The sequence below is a fragment of the Pseudorasbora parva genome, chromosome 4 (genome assembly GCF_024679245.1).
Source record: "Pseudorasbora parva isolate DD20220531a chromosome 4, ASM2467924v1, whole genome shotgun sequence".
NCBI lineage: Eukaryota > Metazoa > Chordata > Actinopteri > Cypriniformes > Gobionidae > Pseudorasbora > Pseudorasbora parva.
The window spans coordinates 40330709-40349829 of NC_090175.1; the positions used below are offsets into that span (position 1 = coordinate 40330709).

The window sequence follows — 19121 nt, forward strand, 5'->3', positions numbered from 1 at the left end:
TTAATCATGTTGTCAGCGTTCACTCAAACGCCAGCCAATGAGATTGCCGTTTGCGCATTAGTTCCGCCCACTATCTTCTGCTTTTTCTTAAATGCTTAATTCCAAATGAACTCTGTTGTTTTGACAGGAAAATACAACAAAGAATATGGTTTACGTGTAGCACGTGGATTCTGTTTGGTATTTAAGACTTTCTCTTTGCATGTGTGTGTGTGTGTGAGGGAGAGAAAGACGAGTTGTGCGTCTGCACATTAGTTAACGGTACATCAGATAGGTACGCGGCGCATCCGTTGAGCTGAACTCAAATAGACAGATCACTTGACAGTGTTCAGTGAGTGAAAATATATCTATGCAAAACTTATTCCTAGCCTCTAACACACACACCTGATAGCAAAATCTAAGCATTTATTAGCCAGTGGCCAAATAGTTGCTCAGGGTTAAGATTTACTCTCATTGTAGGGGGTTAAGTTGTCATGTATCAGCATGAAACAGCTTTTCAATTACAGTATTCATTTTTGTAATAAGTATTTTTATTTATTTCTGTTACAATAATTCAAATTGTTACAGAAGTACTCGGATAAAAGTTTATAGTTCAACTAGGGCTTTGCAAAAAAATTGTATTGCCATGATTGTATTATTTTTAAATCGAGAAGTTGTGTTTTTTAATGTTGTCAAACGTTACATTTAGACATGTTGTTGACAATAACAGTTAAGAGAAGAAAATAATCCGAACACATGATGGCTCTCGTGTGACAGGCTCTATGAATAGAACACATCACGTCTAAGCGGCTGATCACACACAATGCAATATTAAATGCAATATAAAATGTGGAAAACATGTCCATCAAACATAAAAACAATACGAAAGATAGCTCAATGGAATGCAACAACCTGTAAATGTTTGCTATTTCATGTTTGCATGATGGTGACAGGCTGAAATGTGCTCTTATTTTCAGTTTTTTACAAAGCATTGCTGTTGCTTATAGCCTATTACTGGTGTAATTTATTGGTATTACTTTTTAGCTACAAAATATTTAGCATTTTTCTTATTTTATATGATTTCTGAGTATATAATTTGTGCAATATTTTGCCTTCATATTTCATGCATATTTTCTGCAGAGATATTTAAAAGATTTCATTGTTTTGCAGTAACGCCAGTCCTAAGTTTAACACAGTGTGGTTCAATATAAAGTAAATCACCTTTTCAAAATAACTTGATGTTTTAAATAAAGACTGTATAAATGGCATCATTACACCAGTAGGTTTGCGACAAGTACAAACATGTGTCATTGAATCATTAAAGATTTGTTCAAAAAACACTGATTCATCTAGTTATGAAACAAGTGATGTCTTTGAGTCATTGAACTATTAATTCAAATGATTTAAAAAATAAATAAATCAAAATAATGAAATCTTTTTAATAGGCTGCAGCAATTATCATTTTATCAATCTATTTTAAATGAGGTTAATTTGTTTAGTTGTCTATTCTGAATTCAGATCTCTATTTTAAACAAACAAAAAAGATTCTCAATTCTCCTTTTCCAGAAAGGTGGGAAGTTGTTTTTAGAATGTGAGACTCATTCAAATTGTCTTTCATTTCATTAAAAGGGGAACAGGATGACAACAAATGTAGTGAAAAACAGAAGTGAGGAAAAAGACCTGAAAGTGAAGGAGAGTGGAGTATCCGCAAACATTCCATTCTTGTTAAACAGATTGCGTAACTCAGGATGGGTGGAGTTAAATAGTGCTTAAGGAAGGTTGCGTGTACTGTATGTTTGGTTTATGTGTGTATTTATTGTTTGTGTATAAATTCCCATATATAGGGCACCTCCTACTGGTGCTTTGGTGTACATGCTGGCAGATTTTAAATGACTTATGAGGGTAAGGGTGGGGAGGTGTTTGACTCCGTTTAATCAGGGTACATGTAAATGTTTGCTTTTATTTAGTTGTTTGTTTTTTCATTGCTGCATTGGCACATGTTGTGTGTGTGTGGGTGGCTAAACCTCTTAACATTTTTTTTTCCCCAGCAGTAAAAAAAAAAAGTAATCCAAGTTTGCCATTTTTACAGCCCTGCTACCAGATTTTGGGACATATAATGATATATATATATTCTTTCTTACAAATGACAAAAGTAATGGTTGAATTATTGAGCTGGACAAATGTAGTCCATGATCAAATTTGTGTTAAAGATTTGGAATAAGATTATGTAATATATTGCTCTTACGCTGTGTTGTATAAAGGGTCCAAATGATCTTGGATGTCACCATTTTAAGGAGTCCAACATCATGTGATAACAGGGTGTGGAACAGACTAAATGTTATGTTTTTTTAATAAATAAAAGGTAGTAGGTTTGTACTGTTTTAATGGAAAGTGGAGTCAATGTAAAGCAGTGTGACCTAAAAAAGTTGAAAGTGAAGTTGTAACCTGCTATGTGTTTTGCAGGATCTGCAGATTGTGTACTCCTACCTCCATGGCATGGAAGCACTGTCCAACTTGAGGGAACACCAGCTCCGGTACGAGACCACTGTGTGTGTGTGTGTGTGTGTGTGTGTGTGTGTGTGTGTGTGTGTGTGTGTGTGTGTGTGTGTATACATTAATTCCTATCACAGACCTAGTTTATTTAACACTGTTTATTTCATTTGCAGGTTGATGTGCGAGACAGTTCGATATGAACAGCATGAAGCTAATGAGGTTTTATACTAGTAAGTATCCAATCACACATCTGATACACTCTCACAAAGGCTGTCAGAAAATGTATTTCTATCTAGGTCAGTTTATCAGAGGTTTACATCAAAGTCACGAGGATGATTTTGTCCACACACACATCTGCTCACTCTCCCTCTCTGTCTCAGACACAAACACACACCGACATCTGTCTACAGCTCGCTTTATTTAAATCTGTAACGTCCATCTACAGACGGATTAAGCTTCTAAAGGCTTTTTGAATATAGACACACACTCTGCCTCTGCCTACACATTCTGTTGAGGACCCCCTGTTTCGTTGGGTGACTGCTAAAGTAATTAAAGCAAAGTTCAGGCACATTACAAGTTAAGTTCATCAACACTATTAGTGACAATACCAGTTACCACAGAAAATATTTTTAAGTAAAAAATTTAAAAAAAAACACTAAGAAACTGTGGGGGGGGGGGGGGGGTGAAATGCTGTTTCATGCATACTGAGCTTTTTACACTGTTAAAGACTTGGATTCCCATCCTAAACATAGACAAAGTTTCAAAAACTAATGTTGGATGTTTGATGGAGTATTTCTGTGTTAAAAATACTCCTTCCGGTTTCTCACAAGTTTCGGAGAGTTTTTTTCGAGTATGGGTCTACTTGACGTTAATAGAACGGAAGGTCCTTGTATGGGCCGTACGGCTCTTCTCCCGGTAGGGTGCGCGCGCGTGACTAGAGGGAGAGAGAGGAAATGCACGCCCGTACACTCTCTCAGCTGCAGATCCAGTCTTCCGTGAACACTAATGTCGGTTATAGTCCGCGCCGCGCTCCACTTCATTCTTCCACTTTGACATTAAGCGACTTCAACGCTTCATGTTCGCACTTAGAAATTAATTTGCAATAAATGAAATGTTGTGATAATTAACATTACCAGCTGAAAAATGCTTTACAACGTCAGGGCAACATTTTTCAAAGTCCTGCTAGCGCTTCAAAATCTGGAACATTCCCCATTATGTATTTACCTCTCCATTTTCCTAACTGTTATCTGCAGTAAATCTTCACTGTGGTGCAATGCCTGCATTAACCAAGCTGTCAAAGTCTGTGCTTTCCAAAACACAAAATCAGATGCGCTGCTTTTCTCTTGGGAATTATGTTGTGCAAATGCGTAGGCTCTTTCGGTTTCCCTCCACATAGTTTGAAAACCACCCGTCTCAACTTCAGATGGCATGCCCAAGGACCACCAACAGTCAGTTCATAACTTTTAAGTTTTAAAGGGATAGTTCACCTAAAAATGAACATTCTATCCTTAATTACTCCTCCTCATGTCATTCCAAACTTGTAAGCGTTCATCTTTGGAACACAGATTAATTCAAAAGGTCTGTATTTAGGCTTTTATTCACGTATAAATATTGATCAGCGAACATAAACAGCGTTACTGTAGTGCGTTGCCTACTCAGACGCTCACTTTTGCACAGAAGAGTAACATGCGTTTGGCAATTGTACACAAAGACCAAACAGGAGACAGTGCAAGATGACATGGTTAAAAGTGGACAAGACCTCATGCGGATTGTAAAAAGACTGGCTATGTGAGACTTGCAAACCACAGATTCCTCTTTGCTCTGAGAACTACTAAATTAACTAAGATATATTTACTGGCATTTGTATGATTTATCACATTTGTTTCCTTTACCCAACATGGCATGTGTGCTGTTCGGTCACTGCTCCACCCAGAATATAATAGTAAGAATGGACTAAAAAAGATGTGTTGAGTTTTTGTGCATATGTGTGTAATGTTGTTGTTGTGTGTGTGTGTGTGTGTGTGTGTGTGTGTTATAGCCCCGATGACATTGGGACCTGTTGGTATATCCTTCTGTCTGGCTCTGTCTTTATAAAGGAGTCCATGTTTCTTCCCCGCAGCAGGTATGAGTGTTTGCTTGAGTTTGGTTTGCCCCATTGGTTCCTCACTGTGTCCTGTTCAGTGTTTTGTGTGAAGTGTGCCATTTCATTTCAGCTTTGGTAAGCGTTCTGCTGGTAGTTTACGCCGTGGTTGTGAGTGTATCGTCCTTGAGGCTTCAGAAATGATTGTGGTGAGTTGGCAGTATGGGGGTCAGTATGTGCAAAAAGACATGTATCAGTTAGATGGTAATACAGTTATCCACTCTCTGTCTCTCTCAGGTGGACTACATGGATGACAACGATGAGTATTTCCAAAGACAAGCATCTCATCGACAGTCCAGAAGAAGATTCCGTAAGATAAACCAGCGAGGAGAACGACAGACTATAATTGATACGGTTGATCATTATCCAGCCAGCAAGCCCCCTCTGCCACCAGGATACCACTCGGTTCGTACACACACACACACACACACACACACACACACACACACACACACACACACACACACACACACACACACACACACACACACACACACACATACACAATTTGAAATCTGCCCTTTTGATCAAATTATGAATATACAAATAGTTGAAACTAGGTGTGGTCACATTAGTGTAATTTAAGCGAAAGTCACTTTCAAGCCAAACAGCCTTTTGTTGGTCAGCGTGGTAAATTTGTGTGATCAGCTTGAACCTACTGTAAAATCTATTTGGGGAACTTTTTCCCCATCATGCAAAAAATAGATGTTTATTCCTATTAAAATGTCAGCAAATTTTACAAAAAATTGCCAAACAACAGTTAACGTGACTGCACCTTAACTCTATTTCACGTGATCTGATTTTAAGTCTGTGTGTGCATCTTGACAAGTTAGAGCTTGGTTATATCACTCATCTCGTTTTATTCTTTAACCTTTAAATATGTGAATAGTCACTGTATTGAATTAACATGTGTAATGTGTATTAATGTGTTTTCTAATTTTGTCTTGCTGCAGGAATGCTCAAAATCCCAGGTAACTTACCTTTTAGTACTAACAAATAATATTCTTTAAATTTTTTTATTAAATACTTAATTGTTTCCACATTTAAAGCTGACATGTAAAGTAAACCATTGAAAGGTGTAGATGCTTTGACACTGTGGTGCAGCATCATTTTTGTGTCCTTGCATAATTTTGCGCAGACAACAGCGCATGTGTGCATAATGTGAGGCCTCAAAAACTTAGGTCCATTAGGTATTGCGCACCTGCTAATCCGCGCTCATGATCAATGGAGCATACTTTGAAAGGCTTGTACGCTTAACTGTGCACTAGACCAAGCAGAACATGGAAAATTAATTATACTCAGGCCTTGTGTTATACTAAATAGCATTTATAAAATGTTGGTTCATCTTAATAGAATGTCACTATTTACTTAATATTTATGTGTGCTGTACTGTTAGCAGCATATAAGCACCAAACTCTATTGGAATTAATGAGGGAATTCTTCCACGCACTTCATGTGAGGAGCACATTTTGGCCCTGATTACAACTAGTAATAGGTTTCGGTATCGTTTGCATTTTAACAAATCCAATTCTGCTTATCGATTCCTTCTTTCAATTTCAGTAAGGTTTAAAAAACATTTATTTTTATTTGTTTTAAGTCTAGGTGCAAAACATTTATTGTAGCTGAATTCTATGAAAAAATTCACCAGGCTAAAGAACACTTACACAAGGATCTTCTGCCTATGATTTTAAAATACCATAGCAAAAACAACTAGCCTAACTAATATAAATTTCAAGCCTTATTAAAACAAGTAAACACCCAGTAATTAAAAAAGAAGAAATAAATAAATTGTCAATCTCACAAATAGATTTTTGAGGTATTTGGGTATAAAAAACTGTAATCAAATGTAAAATCATTACAAATATAGTTAAAAAAGTTATTCAGTTAAGAACAGCAACTGAATTTTCTTTTGCTGTTTGATTAACTTTATTATAGAGACAGCAGCAGGAATTTTAGGCTGCACAGATCCAATATACTGTTAGGGTTTTTTATTAGGTGTCAACTGTTATGTTCACTTAAGACATAACCAACTGTCCTTACAAGAATATTTTGACACATTTTTTGTGTGTATTTTCCTGTTAAAGTGCAAAAAGTGCTATGTAGATAACATGACCGATCACTAGGTTTTGGAACAGAGGCATAGCATAGTGTTGGCTACAATCTTAGCAAATTTAATCTTGTAAAAAGCATCCCAATCTTCTTTTCCATCACTCACAGTTTCTCCCCTGTGGCACTTTGAGCATTTAGTCTCCCTCTGCATTAGTTTTTTTATGATCCCCTGACTTGTAATGGTTCTGGTTATGATTGACAGCAGGGGGTGGGCTCTTGACAGATATACGTGTCATCCTGATTGTTCAGTGAGCTGCCAATCATTGCAGGGTTGACCCTGGTGACTGGTTTAGTAGGGCAGTGGGTATCAACCATCCCCCACCCCCTCTGCTTAGACAATACCAGCCTCTTGATAATCCCATGATCTTGTGTGTGTGTGTGTGTGTGTGTGTGTGTGTGTGTGTGTGTGTGTGTGTGTGTGTGTGTGTGTGTGTGTGTGTGTGTGTGTGTGAATGGGACAGAGGGGCAGGGTCTGATGAAAATTGTGTCTGCAGAAGCATCCCAGAGTGCTGTCTGTTACTGTGGTGATGGGCAGATTTCAGTAGAGAGAGGGATGCTGTCTCTGAGAGAGTGCACTGGGGAGAAAAAACATCAAGTAGGTGCAGTTAGAACAGTTAGTCAGAAAATGTTTTAGACAGATAATGTTTTAGAGTGCAGAGAGGATGGTTGGACATTCAGTATTGCAGGCTATGAGACAGATAGTCCTGTCTCATGGCTATGCAGTCAGGGGAAAGGAGACCAGGACTGTGAGTATCTCTCACACACACACACACACACTCTCAAAAGACTCACAAATAGCCCGTGGACAGTGTTTTTGGCACATACAGGCTAAACTCAAGCATGTATGTGTTAACTCTGTAAGTAAGAATACATATTCATGGATTCTTTGCTCACCCATGCAAGCTACGTTTTATCAATTATTTATTTTGATGGATGGATTCATTTTTGCTATTATCAGCATACAAGCAGAAAATATTAGTTTGAAAGATCAAATGGTAACCGAATATATTCTGAATTGATTCAAGTTTTCATCATTCTATTTAAATCTACATCATTTTTGTTTTTGTTGTGTGATTTTAAACTGGATCTTGAATTTTGTAGATATGTTTTTGAAGTTGTTTTGAAGTTGTATTCCTCCTATTATGTTTTAATGCATATCATTTTATATGTTGCATCCTAGTGATTTGTTTGAGATGCCACACTATTGCGTTTTTGAGTTACTGTGTGTGTGTGTGTTTGTGTATTCTACATGTGATTTTGTTGTAGGGTCAGTGTATGTAGGCCATCTGATCTAGGGCATCAGTACATGAACCCATCAACTTTACTGTAGTAAGCCTCTGGGTATGTTGTACAGTAGGGTGTTGGGGGGTTAGCAGGTTATACTGATTATTTGGATTCATTATGCTGATGAAAGCTTCAGTTATTTCTCCATACATTAGTCCCATGCATTATCACAAATGCCCTGCATTTCAAGTCATTTAAGCTTTTAGGTGTGGGTGTGTTTGTTTTTGTTGAGATTGACAGACCTGGAATAATTAAATTATTTTAGAAACCATGCTCAAACACTAATGGAAAACACTATAGTGATTATAATTATATTATTTTTCTCTTAAATATTTTTCTATTTTAAAATTGCTGTCTCAATAAAATGATTTAGCAATAATACTGCTAGCAATAATACTTCAGTGAGTGTTTATTTTTATCAACCAATTATTAAAATGAGTCCTAGTAGATGGATTATTAGAGGTTTAAAATGCTACCATTCAGCTGAACTTGTGTGCATGTGAGAACACAACATTCATTCAACTAAAGAGTAAATGTGCTGACAATCACACAGGGGTTTAAAATTGATCCTTGGGGGGAAACACTATTTGCAAAAATGTTATTTTGTCTGGATATAATTTCTGTGTTGTCTTTATGCATATACATAAACCTGACATTTGAAACAACGTCTTGCATGCATAATAATGCAGTTTTAATCATATTATTTAAGATCTACATGGAATATTTGTACTTTTAGTACAAATTTTTAGTAAAAATTAGTTTGTCACTGCAGGATCAGTTAAAAAGAACGGTGTCTAAAATGTTGAAAGAGAAATGCTGACCAGTCAGAGGACCTGAAATATGAAATTTCACTTTTATAGTTTAACCTAAAATCTGTCCATTTAATTTATTTTATATAATAATGTTTTTAAACGATGTATTATTAATTTTGTAACTGTTTCTCCTGCAGCTTCCTGCCGACTTCTCAAAGCTTCACCCCTCTGACAGTTGCCACTCCCATATGACTTCCAGCCAATCACGTTCCAGCATTGCTAGTGATTCAGGAAGTAGCAGCCTATCAGATATTTACCAGGTGATAAAAGACTCCCTCTTGAAAGCAATCTTCTTACACACTCTGCAACAGAAGCACATCCTGACAGATTTATTGTGAACATCTGGGACACACACTCGCACACATTTAAATCCTGTTCTGTAGAAGAGTCCACCCTCCTTCTCCCTCCCCGTGGTCCATCTGTCACCTCTCCATAACCTATTCATGTCAGTCCTCAAGCGCACCCACCTTTTGATCCACAGATCAACATTACACATGCACGCACAAACGTGCAAACACAATCAGCTTTAAAGTGCCAACACACACAATTCTGCCTGTACACACATGCACAGGCAAATCATGTTCAAGTGATTTGCTTTGTCTATTTTTAAATGCGGGTCACAAAGGACAGAAAGCTGTTAAACCGCAAATCAAATCCCTGTGAACATTGCTAGCTGAATATTTGAGGAGAAACAAACAGATTGAGCTCATTGTTTCTTTCACAGGCCACTGAGAGTGAGTGTGGGGACATGGATCTGAGTGGGCTTCCTGAAACAGCAGTGGACTCAGACGAAGATGATGATGATGAAGACGTGGGGAGGGGAACGGACCCTCTTATGAGTCGAGATATTGTTAGAGACTGTCTGGAGAAAGATCCGATGGACCGTACAGATGATGACATCGGTAAACCTTTGCTGTTTGAATTGTTCAGTGATGGAAATCCCCTATGCTATATTTTCACTTTCGTTTTCACTTTCAATTTCATTTTCTTGTTCTCGTTCTGTATACAGAGCAGTTGCTGGAGTTTGTGCAGCAGCTCCCGGCGTTTGCCAGTCTGAGTGTTTCAGTACGGAGGGAACTCTGTGCCGTCATGGTTTTTGCGGTTGTGGAACGGGCCGGAACCATCGTGCTCAACCACGGTGAAGAGGTAACACTGGACCCATTGCAGCATTTCATCTCCTCATTTTTGTCCAGTTGATAACAGGCAAGTGTGTGTGTTTTAGTTGGACTCATGGTCAGTCATTCTGAATGGAGCAGTAGAGGTGATCTATCCAGATGGCCGCACTGAGAGTGTGTGTATGGGTGGAAGTTTTGGTGTCTCCCCTTCCTTGGAGAAACAACTGATGACTGGAGTCATGAGGACCAAAGTGGACGACTGTCAGGTAAGAGTGTCTAGTCTACTAAAGATGGGCATGATAGTGGACTATTAAGCAGCTCATTAATGTCAATAAATTTAATCTAGATGTTTTTTTTTTTTTTGTAAGCTTAAATCTTTTGAAGATTTATTTAAATCTTTGACATTTCATTTAAACTGAAAATGTCCTATTGAAGATGATTATTGTCTATCAAATGAGTCCCCACACAAGCTTAATTTTTTAATCAAATATAAACAATGAAATTGTAGGTGATCGACAGAAAACACCAGTTAACATTATTGTTTCTGTGTGTAGTTTGTGTGTATTGCCCAACAGGACTACTGCTGCATTCTAAATCAGGTTGAACAGAACACACAGCGAGTGGAGGAGGAAGGAGAAATCGTCATGGTTAAAGAACACAGAGAACTCGACCGGACGGGCACCCGCAAGGGACACATTGTTGTCAAGGTAACCTTGTTTCTTTTTGGATAATCTGAAAAAATCTGATTGACTTAAAAAGAGTGATCTACTTAGAAATCAACTTTAGAGTCTGGTCTAATATAATCTCTGACCTTTTTGTTATGTGAATGAAAGAACAACATGCCTTGTTCTTAAAGATGAATGCCAGACATGCCAGAATTTAAAGATGAAACACTCAGTCAATCTCATGTCAATCTTGAGTACCTATAGAGTAGTATTGCATCCTTTATATCTCGGAAAAGTCTTTAGTTTTATTATATTTATAAAAGAAAGATAGGCTGTACCGAGTCTTTCCGAAAAAAAAAAAGAGCGGCTAGAGGAGTATCAAGTGGGCGGAGCTAAAGAATCACGAGCGCGCAGCTGTTGCATTAAGGGCGTCTGAAAGCTGACATCGTCATGCGTGGAAAAGAAAACGTTACCCTAATAAACCATGACTATCAGATTCAACTAATACAGATATGATCCAGAATCGGATCTAGAGGCTGAAATAAATCGAACAGGAGAAGCAGCAACATCAGGACGTCCGTCTCTGTGGTATGTACTGTATTTAGTGGCCTGTCAACATTTGCGTTTGTTTACTCGTGGTATATGATGACATGATTTGGTTTATGGATTATTGTATGTGACTAAACCTTAGCAGTTGCAAGGAAAACAGTTTTGCACGTCAGATAGTGAATAAAAAAACAATGGAGTAGCGCATTTGAATGACGAAGCACGGTCTGTGTGAACATCCCCTAGGTTTATGCTTGGGTAGTTTTACAATAAACAAACTGACACCTATATTGGTCAGCTAAACAAATGTATTTAAACACACACCATACACATGCTCCATTGATAAATTAACTATACACGATCGTGTTGTTTACTGATGTTTACTTACGCGATGATAGACAACAACATCGACGTTTAAAGCAGTTTTAGTCACCGCCTGCTTCCAAAGCACAACCGTGAACCTTTATCGTTGGGACCGCTCCGTAAAACACACTTCTTTGGTAACATTGTTGATTTCGTGAATACTGAGACAGCAGTGACCGTGGAGATCCACTTTTGCGATATGATTGAACCGTGATGATGTGACGCTTCTCGTCATTTCTGCGTTCAAATCGGTTCAAATGCAGCGCTGCCTTCCCGGAATGCTATGCAGCCGCGTTGAAGTCGCTTGACGTCACCCATAGGAATAAAGTGGAGCGCGGTGCGACAGAAGTGTTGCATGGACAAAAGGATCTCCACTTTGAGAGCGGTGTTTATGGGCGTGCATTTTCTCTCTCGCTCTGGTCACGCGCGTGCACCCTTCCAGGAGAAGAACCCGTACGGCCCATACAGGGACATTCTGACCCGTTGAAGTCAAACAGACTCGTACTCGAAAAAAAACTCTCCGAATCTTGTGAGAAACCGGAAGGAGTATTTTTGACACACAAATACTCCATCAAACGTTTAACTTAGATTCCCATCCTAACCATAGACAAAGTTTCAAAAACTAAGTCTTTAACAGTGTAAAAAGCTCAGTATGCATGAAACATTACATTATAAATGTGTCATTTTAATTTATAATAAATGCAAATTTAAATAAATGTAGCATTGGTGACCATAAGAGACTTTCAAAAACACCAATTAACAAACTAAATTAATATTTTTAAAATGTGTTGTGTTTGAGAAAAGAAAAGAAAAAGAAAAATCTGATATATGCTTTTTAGGGTACTGCTGAAAGGCTAATGCAGCATTTAGTGGAGGATCATTCAGTTGTCGACCCCACATATATTGAAGACTTCCTGTTGACCTATCGTACCTTCTTGCCCAGTCCTCTGATTTTGGGACAGAGACTTCTGGACTGGTTTAATGACCCCAGTTTACGGGACAAGGTAACGTGACCAAATCAACCTTTTCTAAAGACGCATGCACACATTAAGCTTTAGTGGAACCGGGCTCACAGTTCTTAACCTTTTCCTCTATTCAGGTAACCCGGGTTGTATTGTTATGGGTTAACAATCACTTCAGTGACTTTGAAGGAGACCCTGATATGACCAGTTTTTTGGAGGAGTTCCAGAGCAATCTGGAAAAAGAGGTGTGAATTAACTCAGTAATTTGATCTATGACATTGTAATAAAACTAATTAAATATATCACATTATCAGACAAGCATTCTTATTAACTTCTTTATCTGAGCAGAAAATGACAGGACAGCTGCGGTTGCTCAACATAGCTTGTGCTGCTAAAGCCAAACCCAGAGTGATTACTATATCAAGGACCGCTCGAGAGATTCCTCTCCCCTTTACACTTATTGGAGGAGCTGAACGGGGGACACGCCTCTTTATCAGTAGCGTGGAAGTCGGCAGCAAAGCAGAGGAGGCGGGACTTAAACGTGGAGACCAGGTAACACCTTTCAAACCTCAGTGTAATATACAACATTTAGACACTGAAGCATTTTCTGACACTGTTTTTTTTCTTCTCTCTGTCTATCCTTTTCTTATCCATGTGCAGATTTTGGAGGTGAACGGGCAGACGTTTGAGAATGTGCAGTTGTCTAAAGCAATAGAAATTCTCAGGAACAACATACAGCTCTGTATGAGTGTCAAAACCAACCTCCTGGGTGAGATTCCCTCCAAGATACACCCTCAACACACACAGTCTGCTGATTTCAAAATCTCACTTATTTTTCTTATCTTTACTCATTTTCACTCTTCTCAGTCTTCAAGGAGTTGGTTGCCAGGGTGGCAGAGGAAATGAAAAACGGCGTTCCTCATCTTCCAAAGATAGGTGACGGAAAGAAAAATAGCCGCTTTTCTGTACCTGAACTTGGGGCTGGATCTGATGTAATAGGTCAGGAAAAGGTCAGCAAGAAGGTCAAAGCACATACAATGGGTGGTCGAAACAAATTAATGAAGATTCTGGACAAGACACGCATGAGCATCCTACCTCAGAAACCTTACAGGTATAAAAGCCCACACACTCTTTTTCTCACAATATGGCTGACTTTAAAGTCTTCAAAGATAAGAGTAATAATCTTGTCATCTAGTGATATTTTCATAAACAGGATTTTAAGCAATATTTCACATCAACCCCCTGTGGTTTGTGGTAAAGAATGTAATGTATGAATGTTCTTTTTTTTACTAAGTCATGCTGAGTCATTATGCTTTTGTTGTGTAGTGATCTCGGGTTAGGGCAGACTCAGGATGATAGCATTGTGGGATTACGGCAGAACAAACAGACTCTGACCACTGTGCCAGTCAGCGGAAATCTCTCATCCAGTAACCCTGACTTGGCCCAAGGCCAACAGCGCATCATCGACTACAGTACACAGCCACCAGGTAAATGGATACACATTACTCAAATGTATGCTTAAAAAACAAGTGTGCACAAGATGATAATGTAATATAATTATAAAATGCCCTTGTAATAAATACAATTATTATAATATATCATTATATTTATTACAATATATTATTATTTATACACACGCACGCATGCATACATACATTGTTTCCTATACTGCCACAATATCAACATTGATCGCTACATATAGATTTCAGTGCATCCCCATTCTAGACTGTGGTGATCCAAACATACATTTCATCTCCTTATAATACATAAAAAGTCTTTGTCATGATTTGCACCATTGCTGTCATTACAGTGCTGTAAATCGAAAGCTCAATTAGGCTTTGTGTCCTTAACAAATCACAAAAGTCTGTTTGCTCTGCGTAAAGTGTAATGCTCGCTTTATTCACGTGATCCACGTCTCAGTACACAGTGAATGAATGCAGTGGACTCCATCCGTGCAGGTGCTGAGTTTAGCATGCATGTAGTGTGCACTAGTTATGCATTATTTTTACGTCTGCATAGTTACTAGATTTGTAATGAGATATAGGTGTAAACAAGTTTAAATAAAAGCTTGAATGCAGTTTCTGTCGAAATAAAAGCCCAGTTTGTCTTTTTCAAGTATAGAAATTGACAAAACTAATTATGAAAGTAATTTATTTTTTCACTGTTTTACAATATGTTTTTTACTATTACTGTCATATGATTAATATTATAACTACTGTTATTATGTAGTGTAATGTAGACTAAGACACTATATCGCAACTAGAAGAGGGTCGAGTCCCCTTTAAAGTTCAGGTCAACGCACAGACTTTTTTCTTTGTTCAATTCGCACACTGAGTGTAGGTTGCAGCTCTACAATTTAAACTCTGAAAGTACACCAGATTGATTATTATACATTAAAGAGGTCATCGGATGCAAAATTGACTTTTATATATGGTGTTTGCAAATAAAAAAATCAAAATCCTGTGCTATTAAAAGAATGCATTAAGGATGTGAGGATGATTGACATGTTACCCTGTTCTATGATCGGCCGTCCTGACCTCTGCAGGCTAATCTTTGTGGAGACCCACAGGATGTTTGCATGTTTCAAGCTCCACTGCCTGTTCTTGATCCTGTCAGTTGTTTATGTGGACACTTTTTATTTCAGTTTCAGAAAATCTTTGTGTTCCTGCTTTACTTTTGTTATATCTGTGCGATTTTACTAATGATCCTGCTACCTTCTCCTTGCTCACAGCATCTGGATTCACTCGTGAGTATTTGTGCACTGCTGCGATTCTGCTCGTCTTTTTAGACACCTGACGTATATGGCTCCACTCGTCTCCTCCTTCATAGAAACCTGTCTCATGTAATTGCCTGTTTAATGTTCTCTCTCTCTCTCTCTCTCTCTCTCTCTCTCTCTCTCTCTCTCTCTCTCTCTCTCTCTCTCTCTCTCTCTCTCTCTCTCTCTCTCTCTCTCTCTCTCTCTCTCTCTCTCTCTCTCTCTCTCTCTCTCTCTCTCAGAATCTGTTCTACAGTTTTCTCTAGTTGATTGTCTTTCCTTCTCTCTGCTATGCTGATCTCTTAAGCCCTTTAAAGTAGTCTTTCTTTTACAGATATGATTCATTACAAACTTGAGTCAGTGGCATTTCTTTCACACTGATGGCATAGACTTAGATTTATAGTTTTTTTTTTTTTTTTTTTTAATGGGTGTAGCAGCACTGTTGCCATGTGTTTTTGCTAATATACTGTGTTTTTCCGGTCGTCTGGCAAGCCTGACTCATACTCTAGGTCAAATTAAATTTGCCTTTAGGCTTTGGGACTATATCCACACTTTATTACATTGTCTCTGGTTTATTTCAGTGTCCTGTCTGTGTATATTCATACACTTTGTGCCATCTGCAAAACTTGCCACTGGGCCAAGTCCAGTAACTAGGTTACCTTTTCTTTTTCTTTTTAAAACTTTAATAAATATACCACTCTAACTGTTTAAGTCTGTTTCTATAGCTGCTGTTTATGTTATTTCTGAATAAAGTAAACATAGCTTCTCAATATTTTCAATTAACCTCTGCAAGTTCTGAAGTAATTCAAGAAAACTGTAAACAAATCATACATATCTCTCATATCTGTGGTTGTCTATTGGTTTGAGGTATACCAATAGTTGCCTGTGATCACCACACCAGATCTTAGTAGATCACTTACTTAATCACCAAGACCACTGATTGTAAGAGTAAAGTCATACAAGAAGTATCTCAGGAAAAAAATCAGTATGAGGAATGTCTGATATCTTAGTAGCAGAACCGATTTTTTTTTTAAATTTATTTACAATTACAGACATGTTAACTTGTAAATGACATAAACCTTAAAGGAATAGTTCACCCCAAAATGAACAAATGAAGAGTAGAACACAAATGAAGATTTTTTAAACTCTAACCGTTGCAGTCTGTCAGTCATATAATGCATGTAAATGGTAAAAATTAGAGTATGAGAAATATGAGAGTAAAAAAAAAAAACTTACTAATCCATATTAAAGCCTGCAGCTCGTGATGACACATTGACACGAAACAATGGGGTTATGCAAGAAACCAAACAGTATTTTATATATATATATATATACACATACAAACAATGTGCAAGATCTGGCATAAGCGATCTCTCGCCCGTATCTTTTTGCCAGAATGTGTACATTAACCTCATTTTTTTAATTTTCATATTTCTAATACTCTCATTTGTTAACATTCACATGCATTATACGACTGACAGACTGCAACGGTTGGAGTTAAAAATCTTCATTAGTGTTCTACTGAAGAAACTAAGTCACCTAAATCTTGGGGGTAAACAGATAAACATCACATTTTCATTTTTGGATGAAGTCACGTGTGAGTTCATCCCTTTAATGTCCTGCCAAATGTAATATTCTTTTTTATATTCTTTTTTATTTTAAAGTTGACATGTTACTGAAGAGCCTATACTTTTGACAGCTCTACTTTAGAATAAAGCTCTGTCTGTTTCTGCAGAAATAACTTTGTCGCCATGTCACCTCTACTTTGCTCTACAAGATGCTGTTCAGCTTATATGTTTGTACATCTTTTATTTTCATTAGTGCCATGATGCCTGGATCTCCACTTAACCCTTTTGTCTTTGTTATTAGGGTTCCTATCATCTTTTTTCATTTGAATGTTATATCTACCTCGTCCATTGAGCTAATGTAGATTTAGAAATTGCATGTAATCTGTGCTATGCAGGAATGTTTGAAACTTCGAGCTGGTTGGGGTTTACATTAACTTTATAAACTTATATAGAGTTATTTTATACTTTTGTTAAACTTTTTCATTCACAGAATTGCAAGACCAGGTGCTGCGTGTTTTTAAGGCAGACCAACAAAGTCGTTACTTGCTGATCAATAGGGACACCACGGCGAGAGAGGCAGCCAATCAGGCAATTCGAGAGTTTGGCTTGACCGCAAGTCCCGAGGCTTATTCGCTCTGTGAGGTGTCAGTCACACAGGAGGGCGTTATCAAACAGAGGCGACTACCTGATCAACTCTCTAAACTGGCTGACAGAATACAACTGAGTGCTAGGTTTGGTCTTAATCTGAATTTGTAAATTCAAATGGACTATTTAGTGATTTATTTTAGTATGTGATGGCTGTTTTTTTCTGCTTCCTTATCAGGTACTATCTGAAGAGCAACATGGAAACGGAGACACTGTGTTCAGATGTGGAAGCACAGGAGATGCAGCGAGAATCTGTGGTCCCTCTGCTGTCCTTAAGCTCCATGGAGATAGCCAATCAGCTGTCGGCACGCAACTATTTGCTCTTCTCCAGCATTGAACCAACGGATTACATCAGCGACCTCTTCAAGCTCCACCCACAAGATCATCCCACCAACCTGCGCAACTTTGAGGATCTTGTAAACCAGGAGACTTTCTGGGTCGCCACAGAGATAGTACAGGAAACCAACCTAGGCAAAAGAGTGAAGATCATCAAGCACTTTATAAAGATTGCCCTTCACTGCCGTGACTGCAAGAACTTCAACTCCATGTTTGCCATTATCAGGTAGACTTAATGTCTAGGAAATACATTATTAAAATGAGCACTGTAGTTTATGTGTTTATTAGTGTTGTCATGATAATTTAATGATGTTTTGTGGTATGATGCCAAGTATTATCATCAAATATTATCAGTCATATTGTTTTGATGCATCGCATTGCTGGGGCTGTAGTTTACATTCCCAGGTTAGTTTATAACATAATAATAATAATAATAATAATACATTTTGTAATAGATTATATATTTAAAATATACAAATATTATTATTATTATTATATATTTGTATTTATCATTTATATATTTATTGTAAATTATTTGTTATTATGAAATGATAAATATTATTATATATATTATACAAAAATATATTATTATGTACCATTACTTAATCTATCATTTTCACAGGAAACTAAAGTAAAATCATCTTCACCGAAACATTTAATTGAATTAATTAAATGTTGTCTGCAGTAAATTATCTGCAGTAAAATATAACTGATACAATATAGGATGTAATCTTTTTAAATGGTGTTCCATGCGTCTAACCATATAAACACGTTAGTGTGCTTGTGTTTTGTGCAAAAATGTGTCAAGTTTGTTCATTTTAATGCTGGGAATAGTCTGTCTCCTTCCCATATTGCAATCTCTGAAGTGTATCTGTGTATATTTTGCAGTGGCTTCAATCTATCACCTGTCTCTCGGTTGCGATCTACATGGGAACGATTGCCTGGAAAGTATGAGAAGCTTTTGGCAGAATTACAGGATGTTTTCGACCCTTCTCGCAACATGGCCAAATACCGCAACCTCCTCAACAAACACAACCTGCAGCCGCCAGTCATTCCTCTGTTTCCTGTCATTAAGAAAGATCTCACCTTCCTCCACGAGGGTAACTTACGTTTTTCTCTGTTTCTGTTTACTCAGAATTTGGAGTTCAGTTTAAAAATGGAGTATGAACCTGTCAAACATGTACTTATAGGCAACAACTCTAAGGTGGATGGTCTGGTGAATTTTGAGAAGTTGAGGATGATTGCACGAGAGATCAGACACGTGGTTCGAATGGCTTCCATCACTATGGACCCTGCCTTGCTTTTTAAGACTAGGTACACTCACTCACAAAGCGTACAATTATTCAGCAGTG

At 37.7% G+C, this 19121-nt stretch overlaps 1 protein-coding gene across 5 annotated transcripts in view; it reads left to right on the forward strand.

The window, feature by feature from the left end:
* Positions 1-19121, forward strand: part of rapgef2a (Rap guanine nucleotide exchange factor 2a) — a 58076-nt gene that overhangs the window by 27543 nt on the left and 11412 nt on the right. For 2 of the 5 annotated variants that reach the window (XM_067441767.1, XM_067441770.1), the window contains exons 2-23: positions 2440-2510; positions 2643-2699; positions 4508-4591; positions 4683-4758; positions 4847-5014; positions 5563-5580; positions 8952-9074; positions 9539-9716; positions 9824-9960; positions 10037-10195; positions 10484-10636; positions 12343-12507; positions 12603-12710; positions 12814-13017; positions 13126-13234; positions 13333-13576; positions 13792-13952; positions 15197-15211; positions 17279-17519; positions 17612-17995; positions 18658-18869; positions 18960-19083. In XM_067441767.1, coding sequence (XP_067297868.1) covers positions 2440-2510; positions 2643-2699; positions 4508-4591; positions 4683-4758; positions 4847-5014; positions 5563-5580; positions 8952-9074; positions 9539-9716; positions 9824-9960; positions 10037-10195; positions 10484-10636; positions 12343-12507; positions 12603-12710; positions 12814-13017; positions 13126-13234; positions 13333-13576; positions 13792-13952; positions 15197-15211; positions 17279-17519; positions 17612-17995; positions 18658-18869; positions 18960-19083 — 3191 coding nt within the window. Of the gene's footprint in view, positions 1-2439; positions 2511-2642; positions 2700-4507; positions 4592-4682; positions 4759-4846; positions 5015-5562; positions 5581-8951; positions 9075-9538; positions 9717-9823; positions 9961-10036; positions 10196-10483; positions 10637-12342; positions 12508-12602; positions 12711-12813; positions 13018-13125; positions 13235-13332; positions 13577-13791; positions 13953-15196; positions 15212-17278; positions 17520-17611; positions 17996-18657; positions 18870-18959; positions 19084-19121 lie in introns of those variants that run through there. The other 3 variants (XM_067441768.1, XM_067441771.1, XM_067441772.1) reach the window with 2 other exon arrangements.